The sequence below is a fragment of the Astatotilapia calliptera genome, chromosome 11 (genome assembly GCF_964374335.1).
Source record: "Astatotilapia calliptera chromosome 11, fAstCal68.1, whole genome shotgun sequence".
Classification (NCBI taxonomy): Eukaryota; Metazoa; Chordata; class Actinopteri; order Cichliformes; family Cichlidae; genus Astatotilapia; species Astatotilapia calliptera.
In genome coordinates this window covers 14,560,455-14,588,012 of record NC_137432.1, presented here as the reverse complement: position 1 = coordinate 14,588,012, position 27,558 = coordinate 14,560,455, and the positions used below count along the sequence as shown (strand labels likewise).

Sequence of the window (27,558 nt, the reverse complement as noted above, 5' to 3'; positions counted from 1 at the left end):
ATGACCGCTCGCAGGACGACCACAGCACACGCACACACAGAGCGACGAAACTAAAAGTTTGTTTTAATTCGTCCAAATGTTCCTCTCTCTCCAGTTAGAAGCGAGCTCTGGTGGTTTTGGTTGACAGGAAGAGCTGTCGTAGAAAACGGCTATTTACTGTTTTTTCTTCGTCTTCTTTGTTGGGGTCAGTAACCTGTGGAGAGAGCAAAAAAAGGGGGGGAAGGATTTACTTGGCAAAAGCTCGGAAAGTTTTGGATTTATCCGTGTTGGCGTTTAAAATTGCTATCCAATTTCTTCCTATTAGAGGTTTTATGGGCCTTCTTTTGATTTGTACATCTTTTTAAAGCGAAAGGCTCCACCTGTAGCTGAGGAAAACAGACAGGTGAGTCATTGTCTGGAAGGCGATTTGAATGGTGTCTTTAAGCCTTGTTGGTTATTAGCAGTCACGCTCATTTCGTTTTCTCCTTAAGGAGTTAACCTTGCTCAAGTTATTTGAAATAGTCTAAACTAAAGTTGGCAGTGATATTTTAATTATTTAAAGTTTATATGGCGAGCTTCTTAAAATGCCCTTGGGTCTGTTTAACCTGTTTAATCAGTGACACTCAGCGGTTTAAATTAGTCTCCAATACTCACTGCCAATATTAGCCTACAAACAAACACTTTTCAAACGTCACAGCACAGGTTTTACATTGTGATGTATAGAATGGCAATGGGATAGACTTTTATACAGCCAGGATACATTACTTTAAATGAGATCTTCAGATCTCAGCGATCTCATTTGTATGTTGTATGTATGTTGTGCTTTTTCAAAAGCAGCAAAAATTGTAACTAATTTTTAAATGACCATCATCCACTTATCTGTTATTACGCACATGTAATTACACTCACTAGCCACATTTTTAGGTCCTTGGCAGCAAACCGATGCATTTAGGCAGGCAGACGTGGTTAACACAACCTGCTGAAGTTCAAACCAAGCATCAGATTAGAGAAGAGGAAGGATTTAAGTGACTTTGAACGTAGATTGTTGTTGATGCCAGATGGACTGATTTGAGTATTTCAGAAACTGCCGATCTGCTGGGATTTTTCCAACTCAACTATCTCCAGGGTTTGCTGGGAATTGTCAGAAAAGTAGAAAATGTCCAGTGAGTGACAGTTCTGTGAGAGAAAATACCGTGTTCATGTCAGAGGTCAGAGGAGAATGACCAGACTGCTTTGAACTGATAGAAAGGAAACAGCAACTCAGATAACCACACATTACAACGAAGGTATGCAGAAGAGAATCTCCAAACTTGTCAAACCTCGAAGCAGATTGGTTAATAACAGGAAGTCGAGATTTCAATTCACACAGGCTTATCCTGTGTGTTGTAATCTAAAGCTGGATAATAGGAGACTGAAAAAACATTATCTGGATTGATGAGTCTTGATTTCTGCTGATAGGGTCAGAATTTGGTGTTGCGTGGATCCACGCTGCCTTGTTTTATATGTTCTGGTCGATGGTGGTGGTATAATGATGTGGATTATCTTAATAATGAATATTATAATAATGAACCATGTTGCAAAGTTCAGATCATCTCAGCCTGGTTTCTTGAGCACTGCAATGAGTTCATGGTACTCAGATGGCCTCCACAGTCACCAGATCTCAATCCAACAGAGTGCCTTTTTGGGATGTGATGAAACAGGAGATTCCTAGCAGCCATCAAGTCTGCAGCAACTGTGTGATGCTGTCGAGTGGATATGGACCAAATGTTTCCAACAAATTGTTGAATCTATGACATGAAAAATTAAGGCAGTAGTGAAGGCAAAAGTGGATTTAATCTGGTACTAGCAAGGTGTACCTAATAAAGTGGCAAGTGAGGGTGTAATTCATAGTCGAGCCCAATGTAACAGGAACTTGTTGGAAAGCCTGGATGGGTGTGGGTCTTGGGTATAGAGGATAGACATACATCCTCCGAATTAAACAAAGTCAGTGACTAACAGCTGCTGTAACATCTCAGAGTTTCAGGAATTAATTGAAAATATAAAGATCAGATGTTTTAGAGATCATAAAATTTATCAAAGCAGGTTTTGAGTGAATTGTTTCTGCCCAAAGATAGACTATAGTACAATATTATACTACCCGCTTTATCGATTTTTTATCTTTTTTACACAATCCTATCAATGTCATGCTGCCAGACAAAAGGGAGCACCAAGGACTTGGACCATCTGCCTCAAGGAGTCAAGGAGAGGAAGAGAAAGGAAGAAACTGCCGCTGTCGACTGTTGCTTCCTGTTGTGCACAAATGTATGCTGAAAAATTTGTGACTGAAGGAAAGATGGGTGAGTGCGCATGTGAAATATACAAGTCTTTGCAGTCTTATCTCCTGCCTTTCACACACACACACACACACACACACACACACACACACACACACACACACACACACACACACACACACACACACACACACACACACACACACACACGCGCATGCATGCATGCATACATATCTGAAGATTGAAATGCTGCGCTGGTCATGCTGCAGCCCATGCTGCCTACTTTCTGTGTCTGGGAAGAGACATCAGTCCACATGACAGTTAACCATTAACTGCTTTTTGCAAAGCTGGCTGTCTCTATGATAGTCACTGGAGTTATTTTTGAGGTTCTTTTAGGGTGAAAAACATATACTTGAACTGGCTGATGTTTTTCTCTTACAACAAGAATAAGCACCCAACCCAAGTAGAAATCTGATATGTCAAAGTCCTTTGCACACTAGCACGGTAAACTGTAACACAATATACTAACTGCAATAACAACATCATCCCTTGGCAATCGTAAACTAACTACTTACTGTAACCTTAGTTCTCTTGTTTTATTCCAACAGCATCAGGGAAAACCAACATTAAAAAGAAACCAGAGACTCCACATGTCCTCCTGTCTTTTGGTATTAGCTAAAATGTGATGTGGCACAGTTTTATACGCAAGTTTTACAGCTGCAAATGACTTGACTGTAATTTATGGAAGGAAAGATAAGATTATTTGCCATGTTATTGCTGAAAGGCACTTGTGTCAGTATGAACTGTGACATTCTGTTTGTGATGTCTACATAAATATGTGACCTTTCAAGAGCTCTTATCATTTTAATCCTAAAACAGTACTTTAACACTGTTTTTATCTCTTTTAAATGTGCTACTTATAAGTTGCTTTCCTTACCTTACACGAGGCACAGCTTTCCAGCATTGAAGCCGATAGTCTCCCAGGAAATGAAGTTTTCCTTAAAATGATTTCCACATCTTCCTCGGTTCTTCTCCTTCGGCAAGGCTTTGCTGTAATTTACTTTCTGTGTTTCAGCATGGGTTTGCGAACCACTAATGCCTCACAGAAAAGGCGTCCACCCAAACACAGGCTGCGTCTTTAATGTGTGTAATTATATGGAAAACACACTTCATCTTAGGTGTGTCACATATGTTGGGGCTAATTTTGTTTTTGTCTGAGCTAAGATTAGGTGGTACGTCATCAGCTTTCAGAGGCAATCTGTGTTTGTCTCAACCTCTACATGATTATATACCACGTAAGTGTGAATAAGTAAAGAAAAGGAAATATGCACATGCGTGTAAGCACACTCTTCTCATAGGATAGTGTGTCTGTCTTATTAGATTAATATTTCCTGTGTTCGTGTTTAATTTTAGTCTTGTGTGATAATGGCCGCTACATGTATGACTCATAGCTCGTGTTGTAACTTTAGCTGTGTGTGAGGTCTCTTTCTGCTCCTGTACTGTTATTATCCCACTCCTACTGTACCACACCTAGGCTTACTTGATGATGGACATTCCTCTGTTCGTTTTGCGAACCCCTTAAACCTTTTTCCTATTTATATTGCAGGGGATGTGTTTGTTGAAGCAAGATCAGACCTGTTTTGATGAACCAGTTACATAAATATCTGATCTTCCTGGTTTCCCCATGTCCAAATGTCGCTGCTTAGAGGATAAAGGATGATACATTAGATGCTGACAATGCAGTAAGGAATGGAGAGGGTCAGCAGACCTAATAAACATTAGCATAGCACAGGGGTGTGAAACATAAGGCAGGGGGGCTGAAATTGGACAGACTGCGATCCGGCCCACTGAACAGCTTTTAAAAATGTGACGGAGGGCAGATATTTTTACTTTAACTGTAGTTTAAATAGGTTTTTATAGTTTTTCCTACTGATAAAAGTCCCACCCACATTTTTTTTTACAATAGGTTCACAGCAAAATAAAGAAATTAATTATCAGATTTTTTTTCTGTAAGCAAGGTCCATAAAGACATGGATGAGCGAGTTTAGTGTGGAAGAACTTGACTGGCCTGCACAGAGTCCTGACCTCAACCTAACAGAACACCTTTGGGATTAGAGCAGAGACTGTGAGCCAGACCGTCTCGTCCAACATCAGTGTCTCACCTCAGAAATGTATTTCTGGAAGAATGGTCCAATAAATACACTTATAAACCTTGTGGAAAGCCTTCTGAGACAAGCTGAAGCTGTTATAGCTGCAAAGGGTGGGCTGACATATTCAATTAAATTCTTCATTATTGATTAAGAATGGGATGTCTCTTAAATTCATGTGCATGTGAAGGCAGATGAGTGAATACTTTTGGCAGTATAGCGTATCATAAAATGCACTGTGGTAACATGACAGTAGTCATGTGGTGTGGTGTTTTTGTGTTTTTTAACTTGGTTTAGGGAGGCTTAACCTGTCATCTGGTGCATAGCTGTTGCTTTTTAACCAGCAGTCAGATGCTACATGCGATGTTAAAAGTATAACGTCCAACATCCCACAGAATGACTAACATGTGACTCATGATTGAGAACAGACATTGGAAACTATAAAAGAGTTTGTGGATGATCTGCACGTCTCTGTGGATTGGTCATGTACTATATTATGATTCATTCTTACCCTTATTTGCCATAAAGACAACAAACCATGGCAACAATCTATCCAGACACACTTCGTAGCAGCTCTAAATTTGGAATTCATGGTAAAATTACACCAAAACAGTGATGTTGCTAATACACACTAACTAAAATGTTTTTGTTGACTAAGCTTGTTGTTAGCAAGAGCTCAGGGCTCAGACTTTGTATCTTGTAAAAACTTTTGTTAGTAGCTTTTATGTTTGGGTTAGCTGTCAAGATAAATGAACAGGATTTGCTAGTGCGTTCTTTCAGGGTAGCATATATTCCTAATATCATTCATATGGACTACACTCAGTGCTTTATAGGAACATTAACTATTTTAATCCAATCATCGACTATAAGACCACAGCGATTTCAGAAAGCCCTGCCTCATAATACACACATTGACATGTATACCCACACACACAAGAGAAAAGTGGGTCTCAGGTAGAGGTAGATACAATGGAGAGCTTGTTCTGACCTGCTTTGTGATTAGGAAAATGGCATGTGGGGAAGTATAGCTGGAAAAAAGAAGGAACGGCCAATATGAGGAACAAGAAGGGTGAGTGGCACCAGTCTAGAGATGTTTCACATGTAAACTGGGTATACTGGAGAGAGAAACAGTTAGAAAGTGACCTTTATTCACATGTAGAATATGATTACATGTAGCTAAACAACAAGTCTATATGATGCTTTGTCATTTCTTCAAACACATTAGATTTATGTGTGGGTGTTGATGGCTGGAGTGTGCAGGTGGCAGGAAACACTATGCCCACTAGTGTGAATTCTCTAGACAGTTACTCTTGTCTCTTGAGTGGGCTGAGCTGGCCATCACATGGAGTTTGTAATAGGAAGATGGAGGGGTATACCTCCTTTAATGTCTGACCTGACTGAGTTAGACATTTTTTGGTCTCACGTCTCTGTTGGATGTCTATCAATGTTCAGGGCTGCAGTGTATTAAAGCAGCAGTAGTGTAGTGGTTCTATCCAGAAATCCCTGTGGGGTTGTGCCAAGAAGGACATCTAATGTAAAAACCAACAACATTTCTTTGTGAAAAGAGAACAGCCAAAAATAGCTTTTTGGCATGTTTTTGTTAGAGCTGAGGTATGGTGGAAAGAAAATGTGAAAGAGCAAACATGGGTCGTTAAGCTTAATCATACATCTCTATACCTCTGTTTCTATCTTCACCATCTCCTTCTGACCTTTGGGTCACAGCTGTTACTCACAGTTTCAAAGAACAATAACACCATTGTTTAGCTGGATGGGAAGCCTGAGGACAGGAGAGGTGGAGGAGAGGACAGGTATGGAATGGGAGGAGGAGAAGGAAAAAGGTACAAAGAGAAGAGAGGGAGGAGGCAAGAAAGACGTAGGGAGTTTTCAAGCATCTGTGTACAGGTAGAGTTAGTCAGGGAGCAGTATCGGTTTTTGATACCGGCGACACGGGCGGTTGCCCGGGGTGGCATCATGGTGGGGGACGGCATCACGGGCATCGACCAAAAAATAAATAAAATTGCTCGTACTCATGCTGCCTCGACGTCATGCCAGCGCATATTGGGAATGGCATAGGCACCGATCGGTTTTCTATCGCCCATTTGCTGGGAGTAAGGGCGCCCTCCGTTTGCGAGGTGCGCCTGCTGCTTGCGGCACAGGGAGGAGAGGGCGGGGCGGCGGGGGATTCTCTGGCTGGCTGGCTGGCTGGAGCGGCGTCTAATAACCAACTCGCAAAATAAAACAAAATAAAAACAAAACAACAAACACGAAAACACCAGACATCATGATACAGACTTATAATTTGCACCGATGTTTTTTCGAAATTCTATACACGAAAAGTGAGCGCGAGAGCCCTCGGTGCACCTGCTCGCTGCTGAAGTCAAAGTAAACTATACTGTTGTCTCCGCTACTTACAGTCCAGTATATAGAGAGACGAGACGACGAGGCTCCAGTTACAGCAGTGCAAGTAAACAAACAATAAATATAAGAAGAGTAAGAAAATAAACATATACATTAGGAAAGGGATCAATGACAATTTAAAATTTATAATTTACAGTTTGAAGATTTAAAGTCTTACACACAACCCTTCGAAAGGGTCAAAAGCTCTTTCCAAATAGAGCACATTTCATTCATAATGTTGTAAATCCAAGCCCATAATGTATTATTATGTATTCATGATTTGAATCCCGGGTTGTGCGAAATCCAAGAAATAAACCCTAGACAAAGCATATCTGTGAACTAAGGTGTAGGTCTATTAGGTTATGTTGTGGTGATCCTCGAGTTGGGGGATGGGTGTTCATACTGGAGTGCAAAATTAAAACCAATGGAAGATGGACAAGGGAGTGTTCGCCCAGGGCGCCAAACAGGCTAGGACCGCCACTGTCAGGGAGAGGTTATGTTGTGCAGTGTGAGGAGTTAGCAGAGTAGAAGGTTAAGGTCCCTGGATCAGCAAGTCTACACAACTATCACGTTTCTTGATAACAACATAAAAATTCAGCAACTGTGGAATTGAACAGTCTCACTATATTTTCTTTTTAATGCAGTTTAATGCAATTTTTAAGATTTTTTAAAATTTTGCTGTTACACTTCTGCTGATCACATACTGGACAGAAAAATCCACATAAAGTCAGTACCCGTGGGGCAGGAGGGCTGATGGGGAGTAGATCTAATAAGAAAACCATTTAAGAACCCTTTAAAATGACCTGATCATGTTTGTTTCAGTGACATGTGTAGGCCAACTCAATGTGTCTGAGCCACAGATGTCAGGCATGAACTCTGGAGGTCAGAACCGCCCACCAAAGGGTCCTTTGATGGATTTGCAGTTTGAAAATTGCAGAGGACACAGGCATAATTTTCATACTGTTCACTGTTATTAAGAATGAGTCACATCATAAGACAGATTGTCTAAACTGTTAATTTATCCAAACTAGTGTTCTGAAGTATCATTAGGTTTATCCATCATCTGCCATACTACATCAAAGTAAGGTAGTCAAGCAAAGGAGCCAGGGTGACATGTAAAGACTAAAAATATGCAGAAAAATGAGACATATTGTTGAAAGTGCACTCATTACTCAGACATCTTGAAATGGTTATCATGTTTAGGGAATGTCATGGTAATTTCTGGGCTTTGTTATGAACTGTTCTCTTTTAAAAGTGGAACGATTGTACAGCATGCATCTTTAATGACTTAAAAAACAATAATTGAGTGCACAAGTTTGTATTTATTTTGGAGTTACACAGACTCCCACTAATATTGATTAAATGTCTATTAGCAGCGTGCACCTTGACCAGATGCTTTTTACAATCATAAACAAGCTTTGGCATAATTCTGGCTGGACATGTGACCACTCTTCACAGCAGAAGAGTTGGTTGGTTTCCTGACATTGAACTGGCCTTTAAACACAGAACACAGATTTTCAATAGGATTAAGATCTGGAAGTTCATTCCAGACACGTAATGGGCCATTTCTCAACTACTGCGGAGTACAGGATCTTCAGTTTAAGCAATTGCATGTAAGTACAAGTTATTCTGATATGTCATCACTTTGTCAGTCGGTGCTGAGCAAGAAGGAAGTTCCTTTTCTAAAATTGACATCTTCAAGCTCGAAACTTGTAGCCAAATGCTTTCTGGACAAACATGTTATGATCAGACGAGACAAAGATTGAACTATTTGGCTAAAATGGCAATAAATATGTTTGAGGGTGAAAATGTGAGGTTTTCAAACCTAAGAAAAATGTATGAGCTGTCAAGTATGGTGGTGGTAGCATCATTGCTGTTCTGCTGCCAGTGGTACTGATACATTGGACAAAGTGATGAAAGAACGAAGATGGACTGCCTCCAGGTTCTTCACCTCAAATTATTAGCTAGATGGTTGAACCTATGACACAGCTGAATAGTCCAACAGCACAAGGATCCAGGCACACATCAAAAGTTTTAGGAATGTACAAAGTATAGTAATGTTAAGCTTCTGAAATGGCTTTTTCAAAGCCCTGACCTCAAACTTAACTAATATTAGTGTACATATTCAGCTCCTGATGCTGTGTGGATTTGAGAAAATCCAAAAGAAATCGTTCAAATTCTTGTTTTTTAGATACTTTAAAGATGTATGCTGTACAGTCATTCCACTGACTGTACAGCATACGTACAGTGATCAAGGAAATTAATGGAAAGCCTCAAATCACAATGCCCATGATGAGTGTTTGTAAACTTCTGACCACAAGATGTAGGTATCCTTGCATCTGTCCCCATGATCTAAAACGAGCTTAGATCTCTGTATTCCTGTCTTTATTAAACGACTTGAACGTGAAATGACCAGCAATACTTTTAAACACTTGTTCACATAGCTGAGGCTAGAATGCGGTGTTCTTATTATTAAATTCAGGAGTACATTTTAAGGTTCTTTACACTATAAGGTAAAGATGCTACAGTACAGTAAATGACTTGTCAAATTGTGAAGCACTTGTGTACTCAAGTAGCCACTTGACATATTACAGTTTAGTATTTCCATAAGTTTCATCATGGCCAGTTAATAACTATACTAATGCTGGTGTGCTTAAGTACAGTGGGGCAAAAAAGTATTTAGTCAGCCACCGATTGTGCAAGTTGTAGATCATGACAGTGAGCAACCCGACACAATACCAGGAACTTGAGACTGGCATACTAAAATGCTGTAATACTGTTAGGTTTTCAGTCCATCACATGTGTGCAATGAAAAATGAGTAATTAATCAAGGTCAAGTTGACAAGCTGTTCTCACAGCAGAGAAAAGCAGACAGGAGGGGAAACACTGAGAGCGACACCCCAGTGCAGGTGCAACACAAACAGACAGTACGTGCACTCAGGACAGCTTTGGCACTATATCATAGTTGAAGAGTTTGTTCTTGCTTGGTGGAGAAATCCTAGACTTTAGACTATTGATCAGTAAGTGTCACTTGTACTTTTCAGTTTGTGCCAGGGAATGTGCTGTATGTCTGCTCTCACTGGGGCTTGAGCCATCTCTGTGAGGGTTTGAAGGGCAGCTGGAAAGTAAAAACATGAACTACACAGCAGCTACGCAGCTAGTATAGCTCACTATTTACTCTTTTAGATTTCATCACCTTTTCAGCAAAGTGTATTTGTTGGTGTGTTATGTAACGTTAAAAGCTGGAGTGCTGCACAAGCATGTTAGCATGCGAGCTTTTGTGCTTGTCAGTGTGTTGCTGTGCAAAGATGCTTTTATATTATCCTCTGCTATTTTATGTATGCTTGTTTGTGTGTCCTCAAATGTGTGTGTGCAGGGAGCAGGGGCATCTCTCTGACCTGTGTACTGACCCCCTGTCGGGTAATTGGAGTGTGTGTAACGCTGATGACCTTGGGAGCCATTGGAGCAGCCGTTTGGGCCGTAGGTCAGACTGCAGTTCTTGCACACCTACACACATTTGGTTCAAAAGTGTTGACGAACATAATCTGTTATTGTTGATATTTCAAGCAGTTGATATTCTGTGCTCTGTGCTCTGTCTGATGATGCAAATGCTTTCATTGTTTGCTGTAACAGACTGATGTGCTGTTTTTATTAAACTTTGTAGTTACATATTGCACAATGGAGGAAGACATAGAACAGTATGATGGTGAGTCTACTGATAGCTTTGAATGTATGTCTTTCTTTCTTTTTTCTTCATTCTTTAATTAGTGATACCGTCAGAACCCCCCCCCCCCCCCCCCCACACACACACACACACACACACACACATATATATATATATATATATATATATATATACTACATTACAGGAGTATGTGCTATTGGACCAGTAGTTTTAAAAGTTGCTCTTACAACTCCCCACAGTTCAGGTAAATTCACCTGACCAGCATCTCAGAGTCTTCGACTCCACTCACAGGAGGTGGCGTCAGGTGTGTTCCTCCCCAGTTGATGAACTGCTAGCTAGCATCAGCTGTGAAGAAGTGGGATTTGTCAGGTGTGGTAATTTCACAGTTGTATCTCGTTGTTTCAGTGTGACACACTGTCATCCTCGGGACTAATGTGTGCGCGTGCTTGTTTCAGCGTGGTGAATTACTCAGTCACAGCCGTGTCAGAGGCCAGCAGCGATGCTGGAGACTTCTTCTGCGTCAGACAGGAAGAGCTCAGCTATGGCAAGAAAATCAAAGACTCATTGTATCCATGGTAACGCATACACCTGAGTGGCTGTCTGTCAGCGGTCTGCCCTTCTACTACACTGTCCTCTCTGTTGCTCTTCCTGTCTCTTCTTTCACTCGTCTTCTCTGTTAACATAGAGGACAGCCGAACACTGGCTTCAGTTTTTGGATGTTTTCTGTGTCAGGTTGTTACTAACTCTGTCCGTCTTTGTTTCAGTGACTGTGAAAGCCGGGAAGTTCTCACACTGTTGTGCCAAGGTAAGATCGCAGATCTCCACTCATTCTGTCTGACACACTGGCCCACTTTATACACCGACACCCAACACCAACACTGTTTTCACCCCGGTGTGTAGAGCTCCCAGACACGGTCTGTTCTTGTCTTCTTTCTACTAATCTCACATGTATTTATTAAGCTATTGTCTGCTTTGTTTACTTTTTTAAATGGAGCTATTCTCATTGATTTCTTGTCCATAATATATCAGTCTTTCAACTAGAGTTTAAAAAGTAACTGGTCTTTTTCCTCACTGTTACTATCTTAAACCAGACTGCGGCAGACGTAGTTTTGCGGCAGACCGTATAGTGGGTGGTGTGGACGCCAGGCACGGCAGCTGGCCTTGGCAAGTCAGTTTGCAGTACGATGGTGTTCATCAGTGTGGAGGATCCATTATCTCAGACCGCTGGATTGTTTCTGCAGCTCATTGCTTCCCAGAGTAAGTGAAACAGATAGATTTAACACAGAAACAACAGCTTGATGGATTATTGTAGCTTTTTGGAAAATCCAAGGCATACATGAAAGTTTAATAAATTTGTACAGACAGTTTGAATGAAACTGTAATTTTACTTCTATGAAAAGTTCATTTTCAACATAGCTGTGTGTGTATTTTGCCCTCGCCACATAGGGACAATCATCAGACTGCTCTGCCTGCTGTTTTGTTTAACGTAGTGTTTGCATGTAAATTTAGATGTTTGTGTGCATAAAAAAACACATCACAGCTCTCCTATTTTTGCTCTTCTAATGCTAGGCGGTATCGCTTTGTTAATCGCTGGCGTGTGCTGTTGGGCTCCATCTACAATAAACCTGTCAATGCCAACGTAGCGGAGGTTAAGACCATTGTTTACCACAGCAGCTACCTGCCCTTTGTAGATGCTAACATTGACGACAACAGCAGAGACATCGCTGTCCTGGCCCTCACTCAGCCTCTCACTTTCAATGGTAGGACGCATTTGCACATCATCAAAATCTGCCTGGTTTCAGTAACTTACCTCCTAAATTTGATCCAACATAATTGTTTCAGGATAAAAAAAATTGCAACTGTTGGTTGTTCCTGATGCTTTAGGGTGACACTAAAACTTAAACAAGCACTGTGTGCAGAATATTTTACATATTTTAAAAACATATATATATACATACATACATACATACATACATACATACATATATATATATATATATATATATATATATATATATATATACACACACACACACACACACACACACACACACACACACACACACACACACATCTTGGTAATGTGATAGACTAGAATTACTACAATCAATTAGTTACAAGATTTTAGGGGGGGAGAAAATAAATATCAGAGCATAAACAGTATTTATACTGAATAAAATACTGGAAAAAGTATCAAACAACTCACTCAAAATTCTGAAATATGAAATAATTAATCACAGGTTTTTAAAAATCTAATGTGACGATACCTTATAGGCACTGAACTAATTACTTCAATTACTCTAATTGAGAAAGACTGCAGATAGGAGATGAAGTGCGTCAGATACTGTTACATCTCTGTGCTGTCATCTACTACAAGTGTTATTCCAGTACATCATGTCTGACATCTAGTGTTCAACATTTAGAACTGCAAAAAAAGAAAAGAAAAGATGGAAACACTTTGGGTGATGTCAACAAGCAAGCATGAATGAAAGGGGAACAGCTGAGGGGTTTGGGGGAATCAAGTAAGAGGGAAGGTAGGAATGGCTGGCTTTCTTCAGGGGGTGACATGAGTTAATGAAATGTGACAAAATCAACTGCCTGCTATTTTCATTAAATGTATGCATTTGTTTTGTTAATAAATATTTGTTTGTGTTTCATGTTTGTCTCTGTGTGTAGAATACATCCAGCCTGTTTGCCTACCTGCATATGGCCAAAGGCTGATAGATGGACAGATGGGAACAGTGACAGGCTGGGGAAATGTAGGGTACTATGGTGAGTATACGTTACATTAGTTATTGATAAATTTGGTAATATTTCTATAGAACGTCGTCTTCTTGCATTCAGTCGTTGTTTTTGTATTTAAACTTATCATATTTTGCATGAATACTGCGGTGCACTAAATAACAATAACATAAATATAATGGGAAAGGTTTCAGTAGCGTGACGATAACAACTATTCATACGTGACTGTTTATATTCAGGTAAAAACACAGTTGCTCATATTTAAATTTTGATCATTCTAAACTATAGGCCATCTAGCAGATGTTCTACAGGAAGCCAATGTCCCCATCATCAGTGACGCCGTCTGCAATGCTCCTGACTACTACGACAACCAGATCACTACTAGTATGTTCTGTGCTGGCTATGAGAAAGGAGGCACTGATGCCTGTCAGGTCAGATTGTGCTCATGCAGCATTTCTGTCTACTTTTGTTTAGTCTGATAAGTCCTTCTTTTACTGGCATGAATATAAATTGGCATGCGTACTGGTTTGATGTTATATCAGTGTCATGCATGTGATTTTCTCTTATATTTTCCCATGGGTAGTTAAAATGTGAGTGTGTGTCTGTTGTTTTAGGGAGATAGTGGTGGACCCTTTGTGGCTGAAGACTGCTTGTCCAAGACCACTCGATATCGTCTGCTAGGAGTAGTGAGCTGGGGAACTGGCTGTGCCATGTCCAAGAAACCTGGTGTCTACACAAGAGTGTCCCGATTTCTGCCCTGGATATCCTCAGCCATGAGGGTAAGAGTCCTGCCATTTTTCATTTCATCGGACACTGCATAAAAACTGTCTGTGCAGCCCCATCCACTCAGCCAAATCTCCTTCAGTCCCAGCACTTTCGATCTTAATTGTTTGCAACATGTGATGTTCACTTGTGCAAGAATGAATCACTTGCAGGGGATGGGGTTGGAAGTCTGAACACATCTAATTAGCATCTGAAAAGGAGTGACTACATTCGCTCACATTCTGTCACTGGAAGAAGCCACCAAGAAATATCACTTGTGATTTGTCATAAATACTGATCCACTGTTATACAGGCTTAGGTAAACACCTTCATAATCACAAGTCTGTGTCAAAAGAGACTTGTCAGAAGCCTCTGGACTACACATTCCTGATTTATATTTGTATTGCAGTTGCACTATATTGCATTGATAGAAATCATTGACTTCAGGTGTCAATGATTCTACTTTTATGGCCACAGGTGTGTAAACCAAGCCCCGAGGCATGCAGACTTCTACAAACATTTGTGAAAGAATGAGTCGCTCTCAGGAGCTCAGTGAATTCCAGTGTTTTATTGTGATAGGGTTCCACCTGTGAAATTTCCTCTCTATTAAATATTCCACAGTCAGCTGTTAGTGATATTGTAACAATATGGAAGTGATTGGGAAACAACAGCAACTCTCTTTGGGGGAAAGAAGATTATGGCATTGGGTTGTTTTTCAGGAATTGGGCTCAATTTCTTAGTTCCAATGAAAGGAAACCTTAATGCTTCAGCATACCGAGACATTTTGGACAATTTCATGCTCCCAGCTTTCTGGGAACAGTTGGGGATGGCCCCTTCCTGTTCCAATATGAATCTGCACCAGTGCACAAAGTGAGGTCCATAAAGACATGGATGAGCGAGTTTAGTGTGGAAGAACTTGACTGGCCTGCACAGAGTCCTGACCTCAACCCGACAGAACACCTCTGGGATGAATTAGAGCGGAGACTGTGAGCCAGGCCTTCTCGTCCAACATCAGTGTCTGACCTCACAAATGTGTTTCTGGAAGAATAGCCAAAAATTCCCATAAACACGCTCCTAGACGTTGTGGAAAGCTTTCCCAGAAGAGTTGCAAAGGGTGGGCCAACATCATATTAAACCCTATGGCTTAAGAATGGGATGTCCCTCAAGCTATTGTGCATATGAAGGCAGACAAGCAAGTACTTTTGGCAATAATGTTCCCAGACCTACGAACTGGTGGGTTTACTTCTGACATCCTCAGGCCTGTAAATCTGCAGTTACACCCAAGACTATATATTTATGTTTCCTGTGAGCAGAAAGTGCAAATATGCAAATACAGCTGAAACTACTGGATCAGTTAGTAATAATAAAGTAGATTTTTATAGCACCATCAACATGATCTCATACACACACAAACACACACGCGCAAAAACACAATAAAGAGCAAAGTCAGCTTGAATAAATAGGCAAGCATAAAACTTAAAACAACAGTCACTTTATCTCACAAAGTGTTTCATGGAGTGACACAGTGGTGCAGCAGTTAAAAACCTGTTTTATGGTATTGCTTTTAGGTATTTGACTAGGGAAAGGGGTATGCAACTATTGCAAACATGAATATGTGCCGTCCTCCATGGACCCTCAATGTGGTTGAACATTAACTGGTTGAAAAGTGGGCTGGAACAGTGGTGTTCACCACAAACGAGAGAAGCGCAAGAGACATATCAAAAACATAAAGCATGAAAAGAACAGACACAATGGACACTATTTCACTTCTGCTCTTTCTGTGTTTTAACTTTGCTCTTCTCTGCTGCTGGCAACGACCAATAACAGCACTAACAAGAGTAGTCCACAGGCCAGTCATGTATGACCATAATCAGCTACAACATGTAGACAGCAGTCCTCAGAGCGGTCTCTAGGATGTGACCACCATTGAACCATGTTGATGCCTGAACATTGCCACAAAGTTCTTGGTTAAATCCTGCTGGTTGCTTCTTCTTCACGATTTTCCAGAACCCAACAATATATTTGTCGGGTTAATTTCAAACTGGCAGCAGGTTTGGATAAGAGAGTGATTTCCTGCAGCTTTGTAATGGATTTGCTTGTCATCCTATGTCAACTGTGACAATGATTAAGAAAATGGATGGATAATTGTGTGATAAAAAAATAAAACAACTGCTGTATCTCAGAGGCTTGATGATCTCCTGAGAGGAAAAATTGAGACACTAAAAGGAAAGAATGGACTGTTGTACATCGGCTTCATGTCATACTGTGATAGAGAGGCTCAGGACCAGTTCAAAAGAGCATTTCCTTTTAATTTCAGCTCTGCCGTTCTAGTCCCCCCCCCCCATGTATACAGGTCAGTGGTAGTGTGGAGATTGACTTGAGGTGACATTCAGTCAGAGATTTAATTCATTTCATTAGGCCACAGTCACACGGAGGATCTCATTATCCACGCGGTGATGTTCTGGACTTTCAGCTAGAGCGTCGTCCAAAGGAGGCAAGTCTGTGTCATCGGGCGAGCTCAGTCTGTCCAAACACAAAGCAAATACATCATAAAACATACAGCAGGTATTTAAACAGAAAAATGTGTCTCATGCTTTTATTTTTAAACTTACAGTTCTTCAGTTTTGTAACTAGTGCAGTCGTTCTCAAAGTTGTGATGATTCATAGCTCTCTATAAAAAACACACCAAGACACAAACTGGATTATAATCTTTTTCATCTATATTCTTATAAGGAAGCTTGAGTGCTATGCAGTTGTTAATAAAACCATCACCCAACCTGGGGGATAAGATGCTCTTTGAAATGTTTCTTTGCTGCATCTGGATTGTATGCGTTTGGAGGATTTCTGTCTGAATCCGGTCCAATATGCAGACGTCTGTGATGTGTAGATGTGTATTTTGGATTAGCTTCCAATCTAGCCTGAAGAGTCGCACACAGATCGGTGAGTTCTTTGCTTCGAAAGGAAGGAGGCCTAACAATCCACCCAGCCACCCCTTCAACAGCACCATCCTCCTCCTCGGACATCATATCAATTGTTACACCCCTCCAGAAGTCCAGTTCATCTGCACTGAGGACTCCCTGCCTGGCTTCCAGCAGCTGTAAGCAGAAGCAGTACATACAGTTGTGGATGTGCAACCTCTGTGTGGTGACAGTTTGTGCACTAATGTGACTGAAAAACAGTGCAGCAGTACTGTCAGTGAGTTTAAATCACATCAGATAACTTTACCCTTTTCCTTCTCTGACGGCTGCGGGCTGCAGTCTTCATTGCTTCAGCCTGGGCTGCAAGGTCCGGCTGGCTGTAGCGGAAATTCCTGCGTATGGTCTCATAGTATGTTTTACAGGCAGCTGGAACCATTAAGAGAGCATGTCACAAACCTGGAAACAGACAAAGCTACAGTAAACGAGTAAAGCACAAACAGTGCTTACATAGAATGGCATCTCTAGCCACGTTGTGCAAATCCGGACTTTCAGCCAGAGCTTGGACCAAATGAGACGTGACTGCCTCATTGTGAGGCGAGCTCAGTCTGCGAAATCCAGATGTTTACACGTCAGCGATCACATTGCGATATATATGTATATATGTATTATACAGCCTGTACAACTTACACGACATAATATCTCACCCTTCTTCGGGATTATAGCGCTTGCGATTTCCCTTGGCGTTATGAAAACGACGCACCGCCTCCTACAAAATAAAACACCATAATTGACTTTATGAACAAACTCTCTCATCCAGCTGTTCCCAGCTCGTCAGATGTGCTAGTCGTTTAGAGCTTAGCAGTTAGCGGTGGCTTCTCTCTGCCTCTCCTGCTCGGGGTGTTTGTGCGGCTCTCCTCTGCCTCCTTAACGCACACGCCGCATACATGCACACATACATACCGCAATCTTGGGATTGTGCGCCCGTCTTTTCCTCTTCTCCTCCACACAAGCGCGGGAGTTCACTACTTCTTCTAAAGCGGTCATCCTCTCGTCTATGGAGTGCAGCTTTGCGTTTACCGCTGTTAGTTGGTCATTCACATCAGCAGCAAACCGAGCCAGCTGACGAGACAGCCCTCTCACAGCAGTGAGCAGTTTGTGGTCTCTGCTGTCCGGAGCAGCCAGCCCCGGTCTGTGCGGGGAGTTCCCGGCATTGCACGGAAAATCCAAGCCGCCAACACACGGTGTCCTAAATCTACCCAGCCTGACAACTTCTCACCAAGCGGAGAATAACATGCTCATATGGTAATAAGAGACGCTCTTCGCGAGGTTCCTCCAATCACCTGCAAGATCCTGGTCACATGGAAACCTCATCCAATTATATGCGAGGCTAAGGTCACAGGTACTCCCGGCCGGTGTGGCGCCCCCCGCCCCCAACCTCATTTGCATTTTTATAACTTACAGCATTTTCATTTGCGTGTGAAAGCCTCCACCTTACCTGGGTGGTGCCAGGCTTCTCTGACATGCAAAACTAGCTGAAATTCAAGTTCAACATAGATTCCCAGCAGTTCCTGATTTTATGTGCTGCCTACAAATTCCTGATCTCTACCTGCACCTCTGCTGCAATTCACTGTGCTGCTTACTTCAAAACCCCCACTTTCATGTGGTGATGTTCTTATTAGCGTTTTACTGTATTACTTGAATTTTATTATCTTCTAATAATAACAGAAACACAATGGTGGTGTTTACATATGTTGGGCAACATAACCTGCTGAAGTTCAAGAAAACATCAGAATGGAGAAACTGATAGGAAGGCAACGGCCTGTTACAACAGAGGTATGCAGATCTCTGAATGCACACCAGCCACAGGAGTGATGGTGTCACTCCTGCCAGCAAAGAATGGAAAAATTAGACTACACAGGCTCGTCAAAACTTGACATCAGAAGACTGGAAAAACACTGCCTGGCCTGATGAGCCTGCACAATTTGTGAGGTCAGACACTGATGTTGGATGAGAAGGCCTGGCTCGCAGTCTCTGCAGCAATTCATGCCAGAGGTGTTTTGTAAGATTAAGGTCAGGACGTTGTGGAGGTCAGCCTTCCACATTTAACTCGTTCATCCATGTCTTTATGGACCTTGCTTTGTGTATAGTCATGTTGAAACAGGAAGGGATCATCCTCAAACTGTTTCCACAATGTTGGGAGCATAAAATTGTCTAAAATGCCACGGGGCGACCGTGGTTCAGGGGGTTGGGAAGCTCATCTGTAACCGGAAGGTTGCTGGTTCAATCCCCCAGCTCTCTCTGTCCTGATCGTTGTGTCCTTGGGCAAGACACTTTACCGTACTGGTGTTGGCACGATGTGCTTCTGTCAGTCTGTCCCAGGGCAGCTGTGGCTACAACTGTAGTTTGCCTGCACCAGTGTGTGTGAATGAATAGTGGAATGTAAAGCGCTTTGGGTGCCTAGAAAAGCGCTATATAAATGCAGTCCATTATAAAATGTCTCTTTATGTTGAAGCTTTAAGGTTTCCTTTCACTGGAACTAAGGGGCTGAGCCCAATTCCTGAAAAACAAGTTGTTGCAGTTGTTTCCCAATCAGGGATACTTTGTTATAATACCACTAACAGTTAACTGTGGAATATTTAGTGTTACATTGAGACCTGAGAGCGACTCATTTTGTCACAAATGTTTGTCGAAGCAGTCTGCATGTCTTAGTGCTTGGTTATATACCTGTGCCCATGAAATTGATGAGAAGACCTGAAGTTAATGTTTTGGATGGGTTGCTGAATATTGATGTTTTAAGATGAATAGAATGATACAATTAAGAATTTCATCCTGTTATAACATGTTCAATTCTGCTTTTGTTTTTCCTCAGAACTATCAAAACTCACCCGGTGTTCATAAAATGGCACGGACATGAGATTCCTGCTTTCATGTTTCTGCTTTTTCCACTCTTGGATGACAAAATGGACAGTCCCCATAAGTGATACTGTGACTACATAGGTGCTACGACAGGGGGAAACAAGGCTGTGATGTTCCCCTCTCGTCAAGCCTTCCATTCTCACTGAAGCATTTTTCTGAGGATTTTAACAACTCTCTGAGCCTTTACTGTAGAGTGAAAAGTCTGGACACACATGAAGGTGTGACACAGTCACACCTTCATACCGTACATATTATCAAATGTTAACAGAGGCTTATGTCTTTGCAGGGATACACAGACAGAGCCCAGACATGAGGATCTCAAGTGATGAGCTTACTGATTCACTGCAGTAATCAGAACCACTACAGTTTGTAAACTACATTATTTTTCTGACACCATTTTCTTTGCATTTCTGTGGAAAAAAAAAAGTTACCAGAAGTAAACCTATAAATACAACATCAGTTAATTGCGTACTTATAAGGTCTGTTTGAAGAATTCATGATGTAATTTCAAGCCTCATTTTATGAAATTCTTCTTTATGTGGAGATTTTATTTGTTCGCCCCACACAAGTCACTTTCTTCAGTGTTGGTCTTCCTGCAGCCTTCTACTCAGCAAGCCACAGTGAGTGCACCCTGCATCATCAATTAGTACTAAATACTTAAAGTACTTTGGTCTTAACAGAAAACTAGAGATTAGTGCTAATTAACATGTAGAGAAATCCTGGAGTTTCTGTTTTTTAAACTTAAAACTCATAACAGTCATTTACAGTTCAACCTGTACGTGTGTGATACACGCCATATCTTTTTATATGCAGTAGCTTTACTTTTTTATAATAAAAATAATAATAAATCATACAGATTACAGTTAAAATCAATCAGTTTTTTGTTGTTGCCTTGTAAATATTAGTCAGTGTCTTGTTTATGTAGATGTTTATTTGTGACATTTTACACATGTCTAAAAGACTTGCTGATCTGAAGAGCCAACAGTGCAATACCGACTATAATCATGTTCTTATTAAATATGTACGTTGCAGACTTTTATACTTCTACTTGTGACTTTCAACTTTCAAATGCTAAAGGTGTCCCATCACATTAACTGGTTTTATTCCTCCTACACACATATACGCACACACATTACTGTATATCTTGGTTTTGTTCTTACTTATTAGAGTGGCTGCTGAAAATTGAATTTATACATGACCCAAATAAATGATTCGATATTCTACATCAAGAACATCAACATCTTTTTATGATGTAGGCGTCAGTGGTAAGATTGACTTGTAAACAGATTTTACCAAGCAGGAAGTACTGCAGTTCAATCAAGTCTGTTCAGTCTAATAGTTACTATTTCGGACCACCATGTGGAATAAAATTGTTTTACACTTACAGGATTTATCATGTGCATACTATAAATATTGTAAAATGTAATTGTTGCATTGAGTGTTGCATTGAAATAAAGCTTTAATTGGCCGCAGGCATCTTGTAACAATATTCATTGTTCATTCATTCGAGCTAAATAAATAAATTCAGCTAAATAAAATAACAGTACAGAGCAGTTTTACAGTAACCCAGACTTAACAGAAATAACACGAGTACTCTGCCACTGCACAGCGTACACCCCTGCACCCACAGGAAGAATATCGAGACCTGGATTCGTTTGTGATGTTTCTTGAGAAAGTCACACTTTGTCCTGTCTGTAAATAGTAAAATATTATTCTTGAAGAAATTCCTAAAGCGCCAATCTCCTCCTCCCTGTCAGCTAAAATTGTGACTCATATCTGTTTATAATATATTAATCAATCCCATTAACAAATTAATTCACAAGCTGAACCAGTCTCATTACCTCTTAGCTGATGGAATGACAGAAATGTCATTTTTTCTCCTTGCCATCCTTTAAAACATATTTTAAATTTCACATGCTATTAATTTGATCAGTTGTGTTTTTACAACATAAACAGTGCAACAACATGATTGCTATAAATAATTAAAATTATTTCAATAAAAAACATTTAGTTTTCAAACGTTTTAACACTCCTGAAAACAGGTTTGCCTTAAGATGACGGTACACTGAGCTTTAAACTTGCTTATTTTCTTGAGAGGAAGAGGGCACATGACAAAATGCAGAGACTCAGCTGGATTTAAACACAGAGGCGTAGATCACAGAGTCGTTGTTTTCTCTTGCTTCGGACCTGAGGAGAAAACAGTGGAATGAACAATGTGGTTGGGTCGCAGTCTGAAGCTGTGTCAGGTGTCACTTCTGTGATAACCTTTATGATGAGACACCGATAGCAACACTGAGGCAGTTTAAGATCAGTTTTGTTATCATGGAGTGTGGTTGTGTCTCCTTTAGTAACGTTTCTAGAAATGTGCAGGCTTTAGCCATTGTTATAAAGATAAATCTTAATTTTTTTATCTGTGATGATTTCAGTTATTTTGCTTTAGTTGGAGACGTGTGTGGAAACCCTACAATGCTGTGCTGTGAACATGTCAGAGTTTGGAGAGGAAGCATACCAGGAGTGCTGTGGCCGTCTGTTGGAGTTCAGGTGATGTGGAAAACTGGGGTCTTTGGGCCTGATGGTCACTGTGGAATAGGTAACCTCATCTTCATAAGAAGTGGTATCCTAAGAGAAAGAAGAAGTTGATGTAATATGAGTGTGTTGTGTTTAGCAGAAATGCTGAACAGTTACGACTGTGGATCATTACTTACATCCCGGTGTGAGCTCCTCTGTGAAGCCGTAGAAATGGCCTGAGGAGGGACAGAGGGAGTCGAGGATGGAAGCGGGTGGATGTTAGCATAAGTGGTGTCAGGTGGATCTTCGGCAGCTGATGATCTTGATCTTGTTCTGATGAGCCTGGAGTCAAACACTCTCTGCCAGAGTGGACACATCCAAATCATCACTCTACTAGAATATTTGGTCTGCTATCTGTGTGTGTGTGTGTGTGTGCATGCTCTTCAGCGGGATACTTCCCAAACCTGTGTGTAACTGACAGATATGGCTTATTTAAAGATTTTTTTGCATGTACTCACTTTCTTGTCTGTGCTAGTCTTCTGTTTCTTCCTGCCATGACAACAAAATTTAAAAAGATAAATAAATCAAGGGTTAAATATGTCAAAAGTTGTGCCAACTCAAGCCAGAACAGAATGTTCTACGTTGCTCAGTCACGTTTCCTAATGTTTAAGGGAAGCTGTTATGTAATACTAGCAAACACAGGCAGCTTACATGCTAAAATACTGCCTTCTAGGAGTTTCTTAATATATCAAAACTAACTAAATGTACAGACACAATCTATAAAGAATCCATGAAAGTCGTTTTATGTTTAGTAGTGACCTTCTGTGCTGATATGGACCCTAGCAATGAATGCTCCCCTCCCTACTAAATGCCAAGATACCGACTGTCAGTGTAGAAATATGCTGCGGTGACTGATGTGTTAAAAATGGCAGCAGCAGAATGGAAATTCAGATGACACACACGGTGCATGTTAACACTCATTACAGCATTAGGTAAGACACGTTTTTAAAAGTTCTGCAACACGTGAAAAAAAATACAGTGACATAAGAAATATGCACATTTAAGTAAGTGTTTAAGTGCAAAAAATGACATGAGTCAGCCTCACTAAAGCCTCACTCTCCATCTCTTACTGACTCACCGGAACAGAAGAAGCGCCACCACTAGTGTCACAAGAAGAAAAACTCCAATTCCAGCCACGACTGGGAGGGACTGCCCTTCTGAGGGGAAAGCACACACTCAGCTTGGAAATAACATATAGTCAATTAGCTCAATAAATTTCAATAAAGGAATTGAGGCAACTTAAGATTTATTTTTCATATCAGATTAAGAGGTTGTGGTATTTGGCACAGATTGCCTTTTGAGGATACAACGAGCATCTGTAAGTATTGGCTCCTACCATCCTGCTTTCTCTGCATGGACAGCAGCACCTGAGTTGAGTTGCTCTCCCCGAGACTGTTCCTGACCTTGCAGAGGTACACTCCACTGTGGGACTCTTCCACAGAGGGAAGGGAGAGCAGCTGTCCTGAGCCCACCTGCAGCATGGAGCTGGTGGAGTCAGAGTCAACCATTTTGTACCATATGTAGCTGTCTGCTGCGGGGTTAGCCACACCGCTGCAGGTCAGATTGACACTGCTGCCCTCATCAAACAGCTGTGGATCCACTGAAATGGAAATGTTTGTTGGAGGGTCTGAAAAAGCCCAAACATCACGATTGTTAACAGATTTGTTATAAAAAGACAGGAAAAATGGTGATAAGTGATCAGCTGTTCACAACCTCTTCTTCTTTGAGTGCTAAAATCTGAAGAGACACATTACAACTAAAATAATTACATTTAAATGTGCTCTCTTGTCTTCCTAATAAAAACAGAAGAGATACACTTCTCAATAGCTTTAAGATCCAAAATGTAAATTAAAAAAAAGGATGACACCCCCCCCCCGGCACACACACACACACACACACACACACACACACACACACACACACGCACACACAAAAGCTGCTGACTTTAATTAATTTGGTTGCATGTAATCTTGCATCTAACTTTGATGCCTAACTTCAGTGGAAAATGTTACATTTGTTGGAATCTTGTTAAAGATTAATTCTTTGAATGAATAAACCTTAAGAGTATCAGTTAAACTCTAATTTCATCACGTATTTGTTAGGACAGGACAGACTTTGTCTTCCAGAAGTGATCTCTAAATTAAAGTGGGCATGTAGGACTAATTTGGACCATGGAGCCCTAAAAAACTGTTATAGATTTAACTCTTTCCGTGAAGCTCAATTTAGGAAATAAATGTTTAAAATAAAAGTTTTTAGAACCCACATAAACCCACCTAAACACTAAAAAACAGTCTAAGGGGGTCACCTTAGACTGCAACAATTAGATTTTTTAAAAATGTGTTTCTGGTCCTTTCATTTATCAGTCTCTTCTCCCTATGGACAACACTAAAGAACTTGTTAACTTGTGAATAATCAGGTCTTAGAAAATTTCCTTTTTAAGTAGATGGTGAAACCAGTTAGACGACATGTGTGCTTTACTGTAAAAAGTTAAAAAATGATGCATCAGCATGGATATTTTAATATCACTTCCTCCAGACTGAACTTTTTGACACATTGTGACAGCAAACAGACAGACTGTAGCAATCATCAGGAAGTTGTGATATCAGTCAGTTGAGGATTGCCTTTGAAATGTCTGACACTGTACTCATGACCATGTGTCTAATTGCCCTCCTAGATAGCTTCCAAGTAACCAGACACACTCACATCTAACGTCAAGGTGAACCTCTGTCGAGTTGATCAAGTCGATGCCCCTCCAGCTGATGTTATTCCATGCCTGGCAGTAGTACCATCCTCTGTCGCTGGGGAGGATGTCAGAGATGATGTAATTCTCCCCTGAACTGAGAAGCTGTCCATCCTTATACAGGCTGTATCCGCTGTGTGCCACAGGAGGGTTGGCATCGCTGCTGCAGGTCAAAGTCGCTGTCCCTCCACTGCGGATGTCTCCCCATGGACTCACTGATAGTGTCACTTCTCTGGGAGCGTCTGCTTGAGAGGAGATAAGGAAGTGTAGCCACATGGATGATAAATCCTGATCGTAATGATGGAGTCATTAAAAGTGTCAATACATGCAACAAAAATAAAATACAATGAAGGAAAATTTCAGTATTTTACTTCCCCTTTTCTGTTTTTAAAACTAATTTTTACAAGCCACAAAAAAACTCCTCTGTCATCCTGCTGTCTCTTATCTCATCGGCATGGGCCACAACAATGGTGCTCATGCTGGATAAAACATAACCTTATCTGACCTTATTTCACACTTAGATCAAACTTCAAGCAGCCTTTAACCTAATTTCCCAGAGTAAAGGTGATATATTGTGATGTCCAAGTGAGGATATGTAAAAGTACAACTTGAGCCAATTTCTGGACACAATTGTCCAAAAATGATTCTAATAATTCACATGATCAAAGTTATTGAAATATTATGATGAGATTCAAGTGTACTCCTGTAACAATTGGTCTTCCTCACAGGAGACAGAAAGAAAAACACAGTCATATATAATAAAGTTAATCATATATTCATGTAGCACGTGAATAGAGCGGGGCCTGTAACTTGAATTCTGTGGTATGCTTTCTTAACCCTCTACTCACATTGAACATTCAGAGCCACAGGTGCGGATCTGACTGATTCTTGTCCATGGACTGCACAATAGTAGTCCCCAGCATCCTCTCTCCTGGCCTGGAAGACTGGATTTGACACAGGTTGCCCATCTCTGAACCAGACAATGTCTTTAGGCTCAGGACAGCCTGACATACAGGTCAGCGCGACATGACCTCCCTCTGTCACAGTGCTCGGCTCGATGACTGTGGTCAGCTCTGATAAAGAAACATAAATCAATAAATGTTTGCTAAACTCATCGAAACAGAAATGTTCTCGTAATTAGTTGTTACCTCCCACAGACAAGTACATCGGTTTTATGCTCATCCATCTGTTGAATGTTGTGGTAAAACGAAAATAGTAAGCTCCTTCATCAGTGTGTTGTACATCATTGACCTTCAGACTGCAGTCGCCGCGGAAGTTTCCCAAATATTTAAAGTGGTCCAGACTTGAAGTAAGTTTATCAAGAGGAAAAAGTCCCCATCTGCCAGATGCATACAAGTTTTTAAACCAGCTGACAGAAGTAACAAAGTGACCTACAGGGTAGTCATATTTGCAGTTGATCAACACTGATGTTCCTTTCAAAGCACACTGATTTTCAGACGTCACACTCCAGTCTCCGCTCCAGACACCTTTGGACAAAAATGCAGAAAATGAAGAAAAATGTATTTCCAGAATTAGCGCTGCAGTTCCATTTTAGTCATCACATATCCTGTTTATTAGATTAAAAAAATAAATCTCCTCACCTGGCGTTATTACCAGAATGATCAGGCTCCAGCTTTCCATTATTTGAAGTTTTACCTGCAACAATCATGACACAGGTCAATATACACCAGCTGTCCCAAAAAATAAAGAAACCATGAGTTAGTGATCAGAAGTACTCACCGGCTGAAGCAAAGTGGCTTATTGCTTTACACATTCTTCATTTTTGTGGTGCAAAAAGCAGAAGTAGGCACACATCCTTTCGTTGCTTCCTCTAATGTCACACTTTCAGAATGATTATGAAAAGTTATAGTTTCATTTTTTTTAAAAACGGATATCAACACAAATATTTCAATTTATAATTAACCTATTAAAATGTTTCCATACTCTATTAATAATTGTATTTAAAAAAAGACAACTAATTGATACAGCTTACATCTAATGAAGATGTTTTATTTATTTAAGATGATCAACTCTGACTTCGACTAACATCACTTTAAAATGACTGTTCTTAATTAAGGATTTCTCATTTGTTGAATGCCCGCTGTTCTAGCTCATCGCCTTTTTTTTGCCGAGGAAAGGAGTCAAGGATGTAGGAAGGGCTTGTAGACGACCTGAAATATATTTTTCCACCAGGTGGGGCTACCGCTCTATTTAAGTGAAGCTGGAGAACCCACCGGTGTCTTCATAGATATTTTTTGCTCAAAGTGCAGCGCTGTGATCGTCTTAACGTATTTTCATGTGATACCTCTGTGTGCAGCTGTCACTCTAACGCTGTGGCAATGGATTGTTTTGTGTTTTGGATCTCGCAGGCGTTTAAGTATCAAAAGCAATGGATTTTAAGAGCATGTTTCATGACTCATTCAGGTTTGTG

General features: G+C 40.7%; 3 protein-coding genes across 7 annotated transcripts; 1 reads left to right on the top strand and 2 right to left on the bottom strand.

The window, feature by feature from the left end:
* Positions 1 to 23: 23 nt before the first annotated feature.
* On the top strand, positions 24 to 21,308 carry hpn (hepsin). Of its 2 annotated transcripts, XM_026183735.2 has the most exons (13): positions 24 to 382; positions 2,173 to 2,315; positions 10,173 to 10,280; positions 10,461 to 10,502; positions 10,721 to 10,850; positions 10,937 to 11,056; positions 11,246 to 11,286; positions 11,573 to 11,738; positions 12,051 to 12,241; positions 13,158 to 13,253; positions 13,512 to 13,654; positions 13,838 to 14,002; positions 19,773 to 21,308. In XM_026183735.2, exons 2-13 carry the CDS (start codon positions 2,279 to 2,281, stop codon positions 19,815 to 19,817), a joined length of 1,284 nt encoding a protein of 427 aa, XP_026039520.2. In that variant the 5' UTR covers positions 24 to 382; positions 2,173 to 2,278; the 3' UTR covers positions 19,818 to 21,308. The 2 variants fall into 2 exon arrangements, with proteins under 2 accessions (XP_026039520.2, XP_080164385.1); XM_080308259.1 differs by lacking the exons at positions 24 to 382; positions 2,173 to 2,315 and adding an exon at positions 8,263 to 8,409.
* Positions 15,336 to 18,239, bottom strand: LOC113031561 (uncharacterized protein C14orf93). 2 transcript variants are annotated; one of them, XM_080308261.1, is made up of 7 exons: positions 17,864 to 18,239; positions 17,608 to 17,669; positions 17,411 to 17,508; positions 17,211 to 17,329; positions 16,763 to 17,080; positions 16,598 to 16,656; positions 15,336 to 16,508 (listed from the first exon to the last, which is right to left on the bottom strand). In XM_080308261.1, the coding sequence occupies exons 1-7, from the start codon at positions 17,945 to 17,947 to the stop codon at positions 16,400 to 16,402; spliced, it is 849 nt and encodes a 282-aa protein (XP_080164387.1). In that variant the 5' UTR covers positions 17,948 to 18,239; the 3' UTR covers positions 15,336 to 16,399. The 2 variants fall into 2 exon arrangements, with proteins under 2 accessions (XP_080164387.1, XP_080164388.1); XM_080308262.1 differs by having other exon boundaries at positions 16,458 to 16,508; positions 16,598 to 16,682.
* LOC113031558 (B-cell receptor CD22-like) lies at positions 21,261 to 26,857 on the bottom strand. 3 transcript variants are annotated; one of them, XM_026183732.2, is made up of 10 exons: positions 26,729 to 26,857; positions 26,276 to 26,614; positions 25,976 to 26,200; positions 25,091 to 25,369; positions 23,724 to 24,014; positions 23,466 to 23,544; positions 22,846 to 22,876; positions 22,525 to 22,686; positions 22,329 to 22,438; positions 21,261 to 22,006 (listed from the first exon to the last, which is right to left on the bottom strand). In XM_026183732.2, exons 1-10 carry the CDS (start codon positions 26,766 to 26,768, stop codon positions 21,946 to 21,948), a joined length of 1,617 nt encoding a protein of 538 aa, XP_026039517.2. In that variant the 5' UTR covers positions 26,769 to 26,857; the 3' UTR covers positions 21,261 to 21,945. The 3 variants fall into 3 exon arrangements, with proteins under 3 accessions (XP_026039517.2, XP_080164384.1, XP_026039516.2); XM_080308258.1 differs by lacking the exon at positions 21,261 to 22,006 and having other exon boundaries at positions 22,158 to 22,438; positions 23,466 to 23,541; XM_026183731.2 differs by lacking the exon at positions 21,261 to 22,006 and having other exon boundaries at positions 22,161 to 22,438.
* Between the last annotated feature and the right edge of the window lie 701 nt (positions 26,858 to 27,558).